Here is a 15,228-nt window from a genome sequence, read left to right on the forward strand (position 1 = left end):
AGTGTGTGTGGGTAGCGACCTTGTGGCTACATCTGACAAGTGTTTTTTCTGATAACTCAGTACTCATATGGGATTCCCTGGAGGAAAGGTGACATTGTTTTCAAGGAGCACTACTGAGAAAATTTAGAGAACCAGAATTTGAAGGAGACTGCAGAACTATTTTACTGTCGCCAATATATATTGCACATAAGGACCACAAAGGTAAGATGAGAGAAATTAGGGCTCGTATGGAAGCATGTGGATAGTCGTTTTTCCCTTGCTCCATTTATGAGTTGAATGGGAGAAAAAGTGACTAGCAGTGGTACAGGGTACCTTCAGCCATGCCCAATACTGTGGCATATGCATGTAGATCAGTATTTGACAATCTACTCTTAAATATGCCTGTCTGTTGCTCAATGCCTCCTCTATGTTGTGAGTAGCAATCTAAATTAACTCATACCAGATTTCCCATTGTTTTAGAAAAGATTTGATAATTTACTCAGAGAATAGAGCTTTGGTGTTTGGTTCATATGAAAACAGGGAATGAAAAAACACAGAATAACAGACAATCAGGTCTATACACCAACACCCTAAGTGATACTTCTAAGGGAAAGGTTTACCAATTTGAGCTTTGTGATTAGTTTATTCCTGTGTTCACTACATTTGAACTTGTCATCCAGTTCCAGTTGAACCACAAGAAATTTCTCACACTGTTTCATTGCACATACAACCGTAAATATCTACTTTGGGCGATGAAAAATAATTTTTCCTAATTTTTTAACTTTATAAGTCACTAATCTCATTCTGCTGCTCCTCAATATTTTTCTCTTTCTTCAGTTTACCCATAATCCATAATCATTACACTATTTATCCAGTTTAACAATCCCTGTAATTCTTCCTCGTGTTCATGGAACATTTTACTGTGATCAGCAAATTTTATTGTTGATATCTTTCACTCTGAATTTTAATCTAGCTTTTGAGGCTTCTTTTAACTTCCTTCAATGATTTAAATGCTGGAGGAACAGCCAAGGAGAAAAACTTGATCACTATATTATGCCATTTTTAATCTGACCAGTTCACTCTCAGTCTACTGTTTTAAATTTTTCGTTTTGCTTCTTGTACACATTGTATACTATCCATCTTTCCCTGTAATGTATATCTATTTTCTGAGGATTTTGAGCATGTTTAATTTTTCAGAATCCTTTTGTAGGCCAGCATGAACATGTATTGATTTTTCCTGTCTTGCTTCCATTATTAAGAGCAACGTCAGAACTGCCTCTCTCATGTCTTCTCCTTTCCTAAAGTCAAACTGATGCACAACCAACAGATTTTCAGTATTCTTTTTGATTCCTCCATATATTGTCCTCATCAGTAGTCTGTGAGCATGAGCTGTTAAGCTGACAGACAGTTTTTGATACATCATCAGCCACTCTTTGTACAAATTATCTGAATATTGAGACTGAGGGTTTTAAAATTTCTGTATGTTATTTGGCAGGTACCAGTGTTTATTATAAAGTTGTATGACAATAACATATAATAAATATGATCATTATTTATAGCTGTAAAATATTTCCTTTAAAATGTACCATTGTAATCAGTTAACTGTTACGCAATGTAGTGATAATTTCTTGTTAACTACTGTTGCCCATAGCATTGTTATGATGAGTGATGTAGAGTAAGTAAGCTACAGCACATGTCTGCTGCTCAGGTAAACATGGCTCATGATGTGCAACTGCAACCCACCCTCTCTCATCCTCTTCCTACTATTGAACTAGTTATAAATTATACAACATGTGCATATTCAGAAAACTTTATGTTATACTCACCTTCAGATTAATGCTATAAAAATGTGACCCATTTTCTTCCTCAGGATTGAAGCTATCTCTTTATCAAATTTCATCGAAATTGGTTCAGCAGTTTAACTGTGAAAACATAACACACAGAGTTACTTTCATATTTAATAATAGAAGTATTAAAATTAAAGAGACCTTTGGAGATAAGAGAACGACTTGTATGAACATCAAGAGCTCAGATGGAAACCCAGTTATTAGCAAAGAAGGGAAAGCAGAAATGTGGAAGGAGTATATAGAGGGTCTATACAAGGGCGATGTACTTGAGGACAATATTATGGAAATGGAAGAGGATGTAGATGAAGATGAAATGGGAGATGCAATACTGCGTCAAGAGTTTGACAGAGCACTGAAAGACCTGAGTCGAAACAAGGCCCCCGGAGTAGACAACATTCCACTGGAACTACTGACGGCCTTGGGAGATCCAGTCCTGACAAAACTCTACCATCTGGTGAGCAAGATGTATGAGACAGGCGAAATACCCTCAGACTTCAAGAAGAATATAATAATTCCCATCCCAAAGAAAGCAGGTATTGACAGATGTGAAAATTACCGAACTATCAGTTTAATAAGTCACAGCTGCTAAATACTAACACGAATTCTTTACAGACGAATGGAAAAACTAGTAGAAGCCGACCTCGAGGAAGTTCAGTTTGGATTCCGTAGAAATGTTGGAACACGTGAGGCAATACTGACTCTTAGAAGCTAGATTAAGGAAGGGCAAACCTACGTTTCTAGCATTTGTTGACTTAGAGAAAGCTTTTGACAATGTTGACTGGAATACTCTCTTTCAAATTCTGAAGGTGGCGCGGGTAAAATACAGGGAGCGAAAGGCTATTTACAATTTGTACAGAAACCAGATGGCAGTTATGAGTCGAGGGGTATGAAAGGGAAGCAGTGGTTGGGAAGGGAGTGAGACAGAGTTGTAGTCTCTCCCCGATGTTATTCAATCTGTATATTGAGCAAGCAGTAAAGGAAACAAAAGAAAAATTTGGAATAGGTATTAAAATCTATGGAGAAGAAATAAAAACTTTTAGACAGCAAATGACTTGGTAGAGCAGTTGCACGGAATGGATTCTGTCTTGAAAGGAGGATATAAAATGAACATCAACAAAAGCAAAACGAGGATAATGGAATGTAGTCGAATGAAGTCGGGTGATGCTGAGGGAATTAGATTAGGAAATGAGACACTAAATGTAGTAAAGGAGTTTTGCTATTTGGGGAGCAAAATAACTGATGATGGTCGAAGTAGAGAGGATATACGATGCAGACTGGCAATGGCAAGGAAAGCGTTTCTGAAGAAGAGAAATTTGTTAACATCGAGTATAGATTTAATTGTCAATAAGTCGTTTCTGATAGTATTTGTATGGAGTGTAGCCATGTGTGGATGTGAAACATGGACGATAAATAGTTTGGACAAGAAGAGAATAGAAGCTTTCGAAATGTGGTGCTACTGAAGAATGCTGAAGATTAGATGGGTCGATCACATAACTAATGAGGAAGTACTGAATAGGATTGAGGAGAAGAGTAGTTTGTGGCACAACTTGACCAGAAGAAGTGATCGGTTGGTAGGACATGTTCTGAGGCATCAAAGGATCACCTATTTAGTATTGGAGGGCAGTGTAGATGGTAAAAATCGTAGAGGGAGGCAAAGAGATGACTACACTAAGCAGATTCAGAAGGATGTGGGTTGCAGTGGGTACTTGGAGATGAAGAAGCTTGCACAGGATAGAGTAGCATGGAGAGCTGCATCAAACCAGTCTCAAGACTGAAGACCACAACAACAATAGAAGTATGGAGGTATGAAGTAAACACATTGAATATTGTATAAGCATTATATTCAATATATTTAATCATATCATGTAATGCATATCAACGAGTTAAAGCATTTTCACAAATATGATGTAGTTCAAAAGTCAGAAAGTAAGCACCTCATCCAAAGAGTAAATATTTATCTTCAATTCACACAATACTGTTCGAGTAAATGAATATCTAATTCTATACACTTTCTAAATTAGCCTATGTTCTTCCTCAGCTTTCAAGTTCTCTCCATATCAAATTTCATCAAAATCGATTCAATGGTTTAGTCGTGGAAACGTGACAGACCGAGATATTTTCCAATGCTAATATTAGTATGGAGATAACTCTAAATAACGATATCAGTTTTTTCTTCATCATCTTGATTGAACATATAAAGCCTGTGTGTTGCAGCAAACTATGTTCAAGTTAACTGTGAAAATTCCTCAAGTAATTTTGGAGACTAGCATATTCAAATAGATGAACAGACAAATATGACAGTTTTAGATAAAACTTTCAATCACAATATCTTTTTTGGTTGTCCTTTTCGTGACCTGGTTTTGATGATATAAAGCCTGTACCAATCAAAATGGCTCTATGCACTATGGGACTTAACATCTGAGATCATCAGTCTCATAGACTTAGAACTACTTAAACCTAATTAATCTGAGGACATCACACACAGCCATGCCTGAGGCAGGATTCGAACCTGCGACCGTAGAAGCCGCGTGGTTCCGGACTGAAGCGTCTAGAACCGCTCGGCCACAGCGGCCAGCTTGCCCCAATCTACACTCAAATTAAAAGTGAAAAATTCCATGAAAATCTGTCTAGTAGTTTTGAAGTTTCGTGTGTGCAAACAGACAAATACACAGAAACGAAAGTTTTGCACATTTATTATTAGTATGAATATAGTTTACAGATTGCGTTTCTATGATGTCTCACATTAATGTATATATTGGCCATTGACACATCCCAAAAGGTTCTCTTTATTAATGGGCTCTACAGAGCACACTGAATGAATCAATGAATGCCTTTGCTAACTTTGGGACTGTGTGGATTATACTCTTCCAAAAGTCCAAAGATGTATCCCAGACTAATAGGGTTCACACGCTGACTTGAATAATGAATTGATGGCCGCTTCCCCCACAGAGTTCAGGAATTCCACTGGAATGTTAGCTGTCCCTTCTTTCTTGTATGACTGGATGCTTTCAAAAGTTCAGTTAAAATCTTGTGCTAGTTCTGAATCTTGTATGTCTTCCAAACAGGTACTCATTTTTTTATGCCACTATGATAAGCAAGTCTTCTCCCTCCTACAAGTGTACTATGTACTCTTTTCACCTGTTATTTCTTGCACTTTTAGTGAACACTTCTTTGGTTCAGAATCCTCTAAAAGGTATTTTGATTTTTCTATGGATTTAATTTGTCTTCCCTGTTACCATTTGATTTCGATTTTTTAAAATCTTTCCTGCAGCCATTTTGTTTTAGTTTCCTGGCACTTTATATTGATGTCATTGCTGAGTGTCTTTTTCCTGAGAATTTTTCGCTCTTTCATGTGTTAGTTGAAGTATGTCTTCTGGCACCTGAAGTTTTTTCAGTTACATACTATCATTAACCCCCTTCTCTGTTAGTAGTGAAAAGTTTCGATCGTTCTTGTGCACTTTTCTTATGTATAATAGCTCGAAGAATTTTAAGTGAGAAGGAAGTCAGGAATAACAGTTAAAAAATTTAAGGAAATGTTCTCATTTGACTCTCATACATCTTCGTCAAAAACAAATCTCGCTGCAATATTCACTGTGATCTCTTAGGTATGATCAGGTTAGTAGTTAACAAATAAGGACAATGGAGTAGGATGAAGTTTTATCGCTTCTTTTAATTTCTTTCTTTCAAATTTAAGTGAAATGTCACAAATCTGGGTTCTATTCTTTGACGTCACAATTTCACAGAGAGAGTGTACAACATCTCACATTATAATGCACCACGTTGTAATTTACACCATTTCAGGCTTACCTCTTCTATCATATTCCATAACTCACTAATACACAAAAATCAACAACAGCAAAAATGCAACAGGTTGCATTTCAGAGATCATATACATTGATCTTTATCATCCGAAGTTTTTCTATCACAGTTGAATACTCCATTCGTAAATTATGCAAATAGGAATACTTACAACAATTTTAAATTATTATTGCAGTTTAAAACTAAACTGGAGCTAAATCTTGTGTTATATATATATATATATATATATATATATATATATATATATATATATATATATATATATATATATTTGCTTTATTTACGAAAAAATGGAAGAATAATTTAGGTGTTTAGTCTTAGGATTTTGATTCCACTGGAATTTAATGTGGGTATTGTATTCTGTGATACGTAAGTGAGATAGGATCACTGACCAGTTCCATTACAGTACCTTCCTTGGATAGAATCTAGTCATTTTCCAAGCTGTGTCATTTCTAATAAAACAGTCGAGCTTTCAGTAACTATCTTCACCACCATCGTCAGGAGTACATACCACTGGCTGCCGAGTCTGGCACGGTTTTTCGCTTGTGTGGTCTTTGTGGTTTGATGCAGCTTCTACACCACTCTGCCTAGCAACTCAATAGAGTTTTCCTTCACAACAGGATAACATATTACTTTCTTTGATTTCTTGATGTCATGTCTTACTATCTAAAATAATACCAAGTGGCTCAGCAGACCGTTTTGATTTGGATGCTTGTTCTAAACCAAATATAATGGAACAGAGATGTTCCAAATACAATAAGTTAATTAATTAATTCAAAACTGTCACAGAGGGATAGATTTGTGTACAAAATTGTTTAGAAGTCAGTCTTTAGTATTATACATGATATATGGAAGTCTCACTAGGAAGATCGTTTTTGTTGTTGTGGTCTTCAGTCCAAAGAGATTTCATGCATCTTCGATGCTACACTATTCTGTGCAAGCCTCTTCATCTCTGAATAACTACTTCAACCTATATCCTTCTGCATCTGATTCCTGTATTCATCTCTTGGTATCCCTCTACAGTTCCTCCCTCACCCCCTCCCCACTTCCCTCCATTACTAAATTGGTCATTCTTGATACCTCAGATAGTATCCTATTAACCAATCGTTACTTTTAGTCAAGTTGCTCCACAAATTTCTTCTCTCATTCTTTTCCATACCTTTTCATTTGTTACATGATCACCCATCTAATCTTCAGCATTCTTCTGCAGCAGCACATTTCAAAAACTTCTGTTCCCTTCTTGTCTAAACTGTTTATCATGGACGTTTCACATACATGCAGGGCTAACACCTTCAGAAAAGACTTCCTAACGCTCAAATCCAAATTCGCTGTTCACAAATTTCTCTTCTTCAGAAATGCCTTTCTTTCCATTGTCAGTCTATATTTTATATCCTCACTACTTTTGCCTCCATCTGTTATTTTACTGTCCTCATACCAAAAATCAATGACCTTTAGTGTCTCATTTCTCAATCCAATTCCTTCAGCATCATCTGATTTAATTTTACTATGTTCCACTACTTTTGTTTTGCTTTTGTTGATATTCATCGTATATCCTACTTTCAAAATGCTGTCTATTCCGTTCAACTACTCTTCCAAGCCCCTTGCTATCTCTGACAGAATTACATCGTCATTCAGCACGCCTCGACGTTTTTACATTTTCTCCCTGCACTTTAATTCCTTCGCCAAACTTTTCTTTCGATTCCTTTACTGCTTACTCATTGTACAGACTGAATACCACAGGGGATAAGTTACAATGCTATTTCACTCTCCTTTCCACCATTGCTTCCGTTTCATGCCACTTGACTCTTATAACTGCTGTCTGGTTTCTGTACAAGTCGTAAATAATCCTCCACTACTTTTATTTTATTCCTGCTACTATTAGAATTTCAAAGTGTGTATTCCAATCTATATTGCCAAAAGTTTTTCCTAAGTCTATAAAACTTATAAACACAGGTTTGCCTCTCTGAGCGCTATGGGACTTAACATCTGTGGTCAACAGTCCCCTAGAACTTAGAACTACTTAAACCTAACTGACCTAAGGACATCACACGCATCCATGCCCGAGGCAGAATTCGAACCTGCGACTGTAGCAGTCACGCGGTTCCAGACTGAAGCGCCTAGAACCGCCAGCTTGTTTGCCTCTCCTTAAGCTATCTTGTAAGATAAGTTGTAGGGTCAACATTGCTTCACCTGTTTCTCTAAAATCCAAACTGATATTCTCTGAGGTCAGGTTCTAGCAGCTTTTTCATTGTTCTGTAAATACTTCATCTATATTGTAAACACTATTTATTAAAGTGATAGTATGGTAATATTTACGCCTGCTTTAGTGAAATGTAATTATTATAATCTTCTTGAAGGTTCAGGTATTTCGCTTATCTTATACATCTTGCACACCAAATTGATTGCTGTTCTTATGGTTAGCTCCTCCAGAAAGATCAGTATTTTCGAGGGAACATCGTCTACTCTAGTTACGTCTTTGAGTGCTCTGTCAAATTCTTCTGGAAGTATCATATTTACTATCTCGTTTTCATCCTATTCCGTCTCTGTAATACTGACTTCAAGTTCATTTCCATTGTACAGACCTTTTTAGATTTCCATTCTTTGCTTAGTAATCGTTTTCTATCTGAGCTCTTCATATTCATACAGTTGCTCTTCTTTTCTCCAAATATTTCTTCAATTTTCCTGTAGATTGTAATCTATAGTCTCCCTAGTTAGATGTTCATCTATATCATTACGTTTGTGCTCTAGTTTTCCAACTTGGGGTCAACAGTTTGAAAATAAACCGTGAGAAGAAATATTCATCCTTCTTGTCATGACAATGACAGAACAAGCATCCTCTGTCAGATTCACTAACAACAGTGACTGTGTATATCAGAAATAATGTGACCATTTCCTGGCAGACAGCACCACTGTTCAGAGGAAAAAAATGCGATGTCCACTTTCCCATCCAGGCCATTTTACCCCACTTTCCTCTTTTTGTAAATACATACAATTTTAATTTTACGCATTCCACATCCATGGTGAACTCATCGCTGCATGGATCCACTGAATATGGAATAAATAAATTGGTAACAGAAAGTGAAGTCTGAAGTTCTATAGGTTCCACATTTAGGTAATTTTAATAAGGAAGGATGTCGTTGTTTGCTTACAGGTGCTGAAGAACTTAGTTGAGAAGTGCTCCAAAATACACACACTGAGGATATCCAGTGAACTTCTGAAGTTGAAGAAGTTTGCAGAAGCAGTGTCGCAGTTTCAGCACCTCCATGTGCTGGAACTGCAAGAACACTTTATGAGGAACCGTCTTCTGCTGCGACCTTTGGGTGATGGGTGCCCACAGTTAACTGCGGTGCATTTCGGATTCATGACTGTTGATCTGGATGATCTGAGATATTTTCTGAATGCCAAAAGGAACAGCCTTAAGTCCATATCCATAAACTGGACAATGGAAGAAAGGTGAGTGCTAACACCTGTCCTCCAGTGTTAGTACAGCTCTACATCAAGTTAATTTGCCGGTCGGCGTGGCCGAGCGGCTCTAGGCGCTACAGTCTGGAACCGCGCGACCGCTACGGTCGCAGGTTCGAATCCTGCTTCGGGCATGGATGTATGTGATGTCCTTAGGTTAGTTAGGTTTAAGTAGTTCTAAGTTCTAGCGGACTGATGACCTCAGAAGTTAAGTCCCATAGTGCTCAGAGCCATTTGAACCATACAGTTAATTTTTGGTTAATTAGTTCTCCTGGCAGTCATTCATTCGTTTCAGATTATGTGATACCTTAGAGCTTCGTGTTGCAAGCTCTATACCTTCAGCTTATTTACATTTTCATCAGGAAAACTGTATAATTAAACTTGTCTCTCTCTCCAACAAAATCTTTGATTGTGTTTGTTGCAGAATTACTTCAACTCCAACTGACTGTGGTATTGTTTGCACTGTTTTTAACAGTAGTACACACTTTAGTTCTGTGTAGTGCAACAGTACCCCTCAGCCCCCTTCTCTCACCTGTGAAGATTAGACTCCAGAGTTGTTCTAGAATTTGAGACTGTAGGAACTGATGAAATCAAAAAATGCTCACTTTTAAGATGTTAAACTGAAATATTCTCGTATTCAATCTGACTCTCTTAAACTATCATGTAGTATAACAGTATATATACTATAAGTGTCAGACTTCTGTCCCAAAGAGCTCAGTTTTTAACTTTTCAAACCATGTAAATATATAAGACATTAAAAATTATCAAAAATGATTTCAGCTGGTGATTAACTTTCCTCAATAACCATATCTCGTCCATATGTCAGTGACAGAGTTGGCAAAGATAAAAAATGAAATAAATATTTTAAAGTTAAAATTAACCCTCATCGTTGATACAGGAGCAACAGGTACTGAGGTTTTAGTTCCAAACAATATAGCATCATACAATTCAAACTTTTTTTTCATTTTGTTTAGATGCGAGACAGAGTCCTTGATGAAATTGAAAGTCAAATATACAGTAGCAGCAGCCTTGGGTGTCTACATCTTCATAAATAATTAACTTGCAGATTTTACCCAAGGATGGGATGAAGATAACATGTAGTTATGACAGCTAGATATACATGCACATTATTCCACAATTGGCACACAGTCGCTAGTCAGAGTGTTTCTACTCTGACAGCCACTGTCGCTGCTGGAGTCTAAATAGAAACCTCCTCCTCCCCCCCCCTCCGCCCCCGCCCCCAGCAGAGCTGAGCACTGTGGGAGGAGATAGCCAGGTAATTTCACTACTGCAATCATTTTGATGCCTCTCTACATGGTCAAAATACCAACCAGGCCGTGGCTGACTGAAAAGCAGAGTGCGTTTAGACTTTTCCTTCGGGGAAGGACGCAATGATTCGATGCTGTTGCTGTTGTTGTGGTCTCCAGTCCTGAGACTGGTTGATGCAGCTCGCTACTCTATCCTGTGCAAGCTTCTTCATCTCCCTGTACCTACTGCAGCCTACATCATTCTGAATCTGTTTAGTGTATCCATCTCTTGGTCACCCTCTACGATTTTTACCCTCCAAGCTGCCCCCCCCCCCCACCCAATACTAAATTGGTGATCCCTCGATGTCTCAGAACATGTCCTACCAACCCAATTCTATTCAATACTTCCTCATTAGTTATGTGATCTACCCATCTAATCTTCAGCATTCTTCTGTAGCACCACATTTCGAAAGCTTCTATTCTCTTCTTGTCCAAACTATTTATCGTCCATGTTTCACTTCCATACATGGCTACACTCCATACAAATACTTTCATAAATGACTTCCTCAAACTTAAATCAATATTCGATGTTAACAAATTTCTCTTCTTCAGAAACGCTTTCCTTGCCATTGCCAGTCTACATTTTATATCCTCTCTACTTCGACCATCATCAGTTATTTTGCTCCCCAAATAGCAAAACTCCTTTACTACTTCAAGTGTCTCATTTCCTAATCTAATTCCCTCAGCATCACCCGACTTAATTCGACTACATTCCATTATCCTCGTTTTGCTTTTGTTGATGTTCATCTTATACCCTCCTCTCAAGAACTGTCCATTCCGTTCAACTGCTCTTCCAAGTTATTTGCTGTCTCTGACAGAATTACAATGTCACCAGCGAACCTCAAAGTTTTTATATCTTCTCCATGGATTTTAATACCTACTCCGAACTTTTCCATTGTTTCCTTTACTGATTGCTCAATATACAGATTGAATAACATCGGTGAGAGGCTACAACCCTGTCTCACTCCCTTCCCAACCACTGCTTCCCTTTCATACCCCTCGACTCTTTTAACTGCCACCTGGTTTCTGTACAAATTGTAAATGTCCTTTCGCTCCCTGTATTTTACCCGTGCACCTTCAGAATTTGAAAGTGAGTATTCCAGTCAACATTGTCAAAAGCATTCTCTAACTGTATAAATGCTAGAAACGTAGGTTTGCCTTTCCATAATCTAGCTTCCAAGATAAGTCGTAGGGTCAGTATAGCCTCACGTGTTCCAATATTTCTATTGAATCCAAACTGATATTTCTCGAGGTCGGCTTCTACCAGTTTTTCCATTCGTCTGTAAAGAATTCGTGTTAGTATTTTGCATCCGTGTCTTATTAAACTGACTGTTCGGTAATTCTCACATCTGTCAGCACCTGCGTTCTTTGGGATTGAAATTATTATATTCTTCTTGAAGTCTGAGGATATTTCGCCTGTCTCATACATCTTGCTCACCAGATGGTAGAGTTTTGTCAGGACTGGCTCTCCCAAGGCCGTCAGTAGTTCTAATGGAATGTTGTCTACTCCTGGGGCCTTGCCTCGACTCAGGTCTTTCAGTGCTCTGTCAAACTCTTGACGCAGTATCGCATCCTCCATTTCATCTTAATCTACATCGTCTTCCATTTCCAAAATATTGTCCTCAAGTACGTCGCCCTTGTATAGACCCTCTATATACTCCTTCCACCTTTCTGCTTTCCCTTCTTTGATTAGAACTGGGTTTCTATCTGAGCTCTTGATATTCATGCAAGTGGTTCTTCTTTCTCCAAAGGTCTCTTTAATTTTCCTGTAGGTAGTGTCTATCTTACCCCTAGTGAGATAAGCTTCTACATCTTTACATTTGTCCTCTAGCCATCCCTGCTTAGCCATTTTGCACTTCCTGTCGATCCCATTTTTGAGACGTTTGTATTGCTTTTTGCCTGCTTCATTTACTGCGTTTTTATATTTTCTCCTTTCATCAATTAAATTCAATATTTCTTCCGTTACCCAAGGGTTTCTACTAGCCCTCATCGTTTTACCTATTTGATCCTCTGCTGCCTTCACTACTTCTACATCTACATCTACATCCATACTCCGCAAGCCACCTGACGGTGTGTGGCGGAGGGTACCCTGAGTACCTCTATCGGTTCTCCCTTCTATTCCAGTCTCGTATTGTACGTGGAAAGAAGGATTGTCGGTATGCTTCTGTGTGGGCTCTAATCTCTCTGATTTTATCCTCATGGTCTCTTCGCGAGATATACGTAGGAGGGAGCAATATACTGCTTGACTCTTCGGTGAAGGTATGTTCTCGAAACTTTAACAAAAGCCCGTACCGAGCTACTGAGCGTCTCTCCTGCAGAGTCTTCCACTGGAGTTCATCTATCATCTCCGTAACGCTTCCGCAATTACTAAATGATCCTGTAACGAAGCGCACCGCTCTCCGTTGGATCCTCTCCATCTCTTCTATCAACCCTACTTGGTGCTCAAAGCTACCCATTCTTCTTCTACTGTATTTCTTTCCCCCATTCCTGTCAATTGTTCCCTTATGCTGTCCATGAAACTCTGTACAACCTCTTGATCTTTCAGTTTTTCCAGGTCCCATCTCCTCAAATTCCCACCTTTTTGCAGTTTCTTCAGTTTTAATCTACAGTTCATAACCAATAAGTTGTGGTCAGAGTCCACATCTGCCCCTGGAAATGTCTTTCAATTTAAAATCTGGTTCCTAAATCTTTGTCTTACCATTATATAATCTATCTGATACCTTTTAGTATATCCAGGGTTCTTCCATGTATGTCTATCCTGTAGTATAGCATATACATGGTATTCACTGAGATGAGATGGAGGGCAGTGAGGCCAGCCATAATGAGAATAATCAGGGTGATCGATGATGATTGTCAACAGTGTGGAACTAGAACATGGACATAGCAAAGCATTGGGAGGGGGGGAGGGAGGAGATATGCCAGAATCCAAAAAATGAGTTGCAGGACATCATAACGTCCTAGTGACCATGATGGCGAGGGAGTGCTCAGGTGAGAGTCATGATGTGATTGTAGCTATGTGTACATCCCTTGGGATATTTTAACTATGGGAGAAATGTTGGTGCGAAATCTATTCTCGACTTGACAATGCTGATCCAGTCCCTCAGCCACAATGGAATCATCGACTACTTTGATCTGAATTTGGTCCAGTGGAAAGTGCTGCATTTCCAATTAGTACACCAATGTACTGTCAGTACTAAACCTGGACGATGTGTCACAAGCTGTGAAGGGATTGGAAGAACTTAATTGGTCATGGTGATTTCTACATTGTAGGTGTGGGCAACGTTGTGTGATGTCAAAGCTGATTTTAAGTGGTTGACTGCCACAATGGTAGGCGTACTGTGAAGGAATGTTTTGAAAGTATTAGTGCCTCATCTGATGACTTTGTGAGACCAGTGTAAGGCACCTGTAGTAACAACCTGGAGCATGACATAGTCACAGTCTGCTACTGCCTTACGGACGAAGATTTTCAGAGAAGTGTGCAGCTGTGGTGATGGTATCCAGAATGATGTGACGTATTGTTTGACTCATGTGACGAGAGTGGCGATTTCTGAGGTCTTTGTTGGATACTTGTAGCATAAAGTCTGAAGGCAGAATGAGCGACTCACTGAAGAGGACTTCTGTGAGGGTGGCACCAAGATTGTTTTTGTGAGCAGTGTGAACACCTAAGGCACCCAACCTAATACTTCCATATGGCGACCACTGTGACACATAATGACAGTTTTAAGAGTATGGTGCCATTGTTCTTTGAAGCCATTGTTTTGTGGATGGTAGGCCATTATGCTGTAACATCGTACACTGCATAGTTTGTTAAATAGGGCCGATTCAATCTGCCGTCCTTGGTGAATGTTTACAGAGATCGAGCAGCCAAAATGTGAAATGCATGTCGACAAATGCTCTTACTTTCGTCTCTGCTGTAAAATCCTTGAGCGGAATGGCGTCCATGCAGCACATCACATAATCGATGATGGAGGGTATATAATGGTAGCCTTCAACCTTGGGAAGAGGCCTTACCAGATCTATGTGGACATGCAGAAGTAGAACTTTTGGAATCTCAAAACGACCAAGTGGCAGCTGCACCTAACCACCAACTCGCTATGCTGTGTAATGATCCAGCTACTTATGGCTAACAAAATTAAGACCTAACCTGCTATGCTATCTAGTTCAGTTATGAATCAAGCCATATGCAGTGATCGTGACTCTGCCCTGCCACTAAATTATCGCCAAACTACCTTAAAACTCTGGGTCAACCCTGCTCGTTGTAAATATGATGCGGCCTGGAAAAAAACACACTCTCTGATGTCTACTAACAAAATTTTTACCACTTTGTCCATCATTTAACTCTGCACACACAGTTAAGTACGGTAAAACTGCATGCACATACAGTTATAACGATGTGGCAACAGGATATCTATTTCAAAGTGAATACACAGTGCTCAGTATGACACCAGTTACTATGTTTACTCACATCTGTGTATATTGCACCAATCGGGTGTAAGCAGCTATGCTGCCATTGGCTGTTGGATTCAGCTCAATAGCTGACGTCACAATTCGAACAAATACAAAGCCTAAATAATTGCACATTAAATTCATTCACAGAAATTAAAGTGCACACATGAAATTTCCTGGCAGATTAAAACTGTATGCGGACTGAGACTCGAAATCGGGACCTTTGCCTTTCGCAGGCAAGTGCTCTACCAACTGAGCTACCCAAGTACGACTCACGCCCCGTCCTCACAGCTTCAATTCCGCCAGTACCTCGTCTCCTACCTTCCAAACTTTACAGAAGCTCTCCTGCGAACCTTGCAGAACTAGCA

At 38.9% G+C, this 15,228-nt stretch overlaps 1 protein-coding gene across 1 annotated transcript in view; it reads left to right on the plus strand.

Moving 5' to 3' along the window:
* LOC126293425 (F-box/LRR-repeat protein 7-like) overlaps positions 1-15,228 on the plus strand; it is a 133,841-nt gene that overhangs the window by 63,288 nt on the left and 55,325 nt on the right. The window contains exon 4 of the mRNA XM_049986648.1: positions 8,797-9,098. Coding sequence (XP_049842605.1) covers positions 8,797-9,098 — 302 coding nt within the window. The remainder of the gene's footprint in view (positions 1-8,796; positions 9,099-15,228) is intronic.

This window comes from Schistocerca gregaria, chromosome 10 (genome assembly GCF_023897955.1).
Source record: "Schistocerca gregaria isolate iqSchGreg1 chromosome 10, iqSchGreg1.2, whole genome shotgun sequence".
NCBI lineage: Eukaryota > Metazoa > Arthropoda > Insecta > Orthoptera > Acrididae > Schistocerca > Schistocerca gregaria.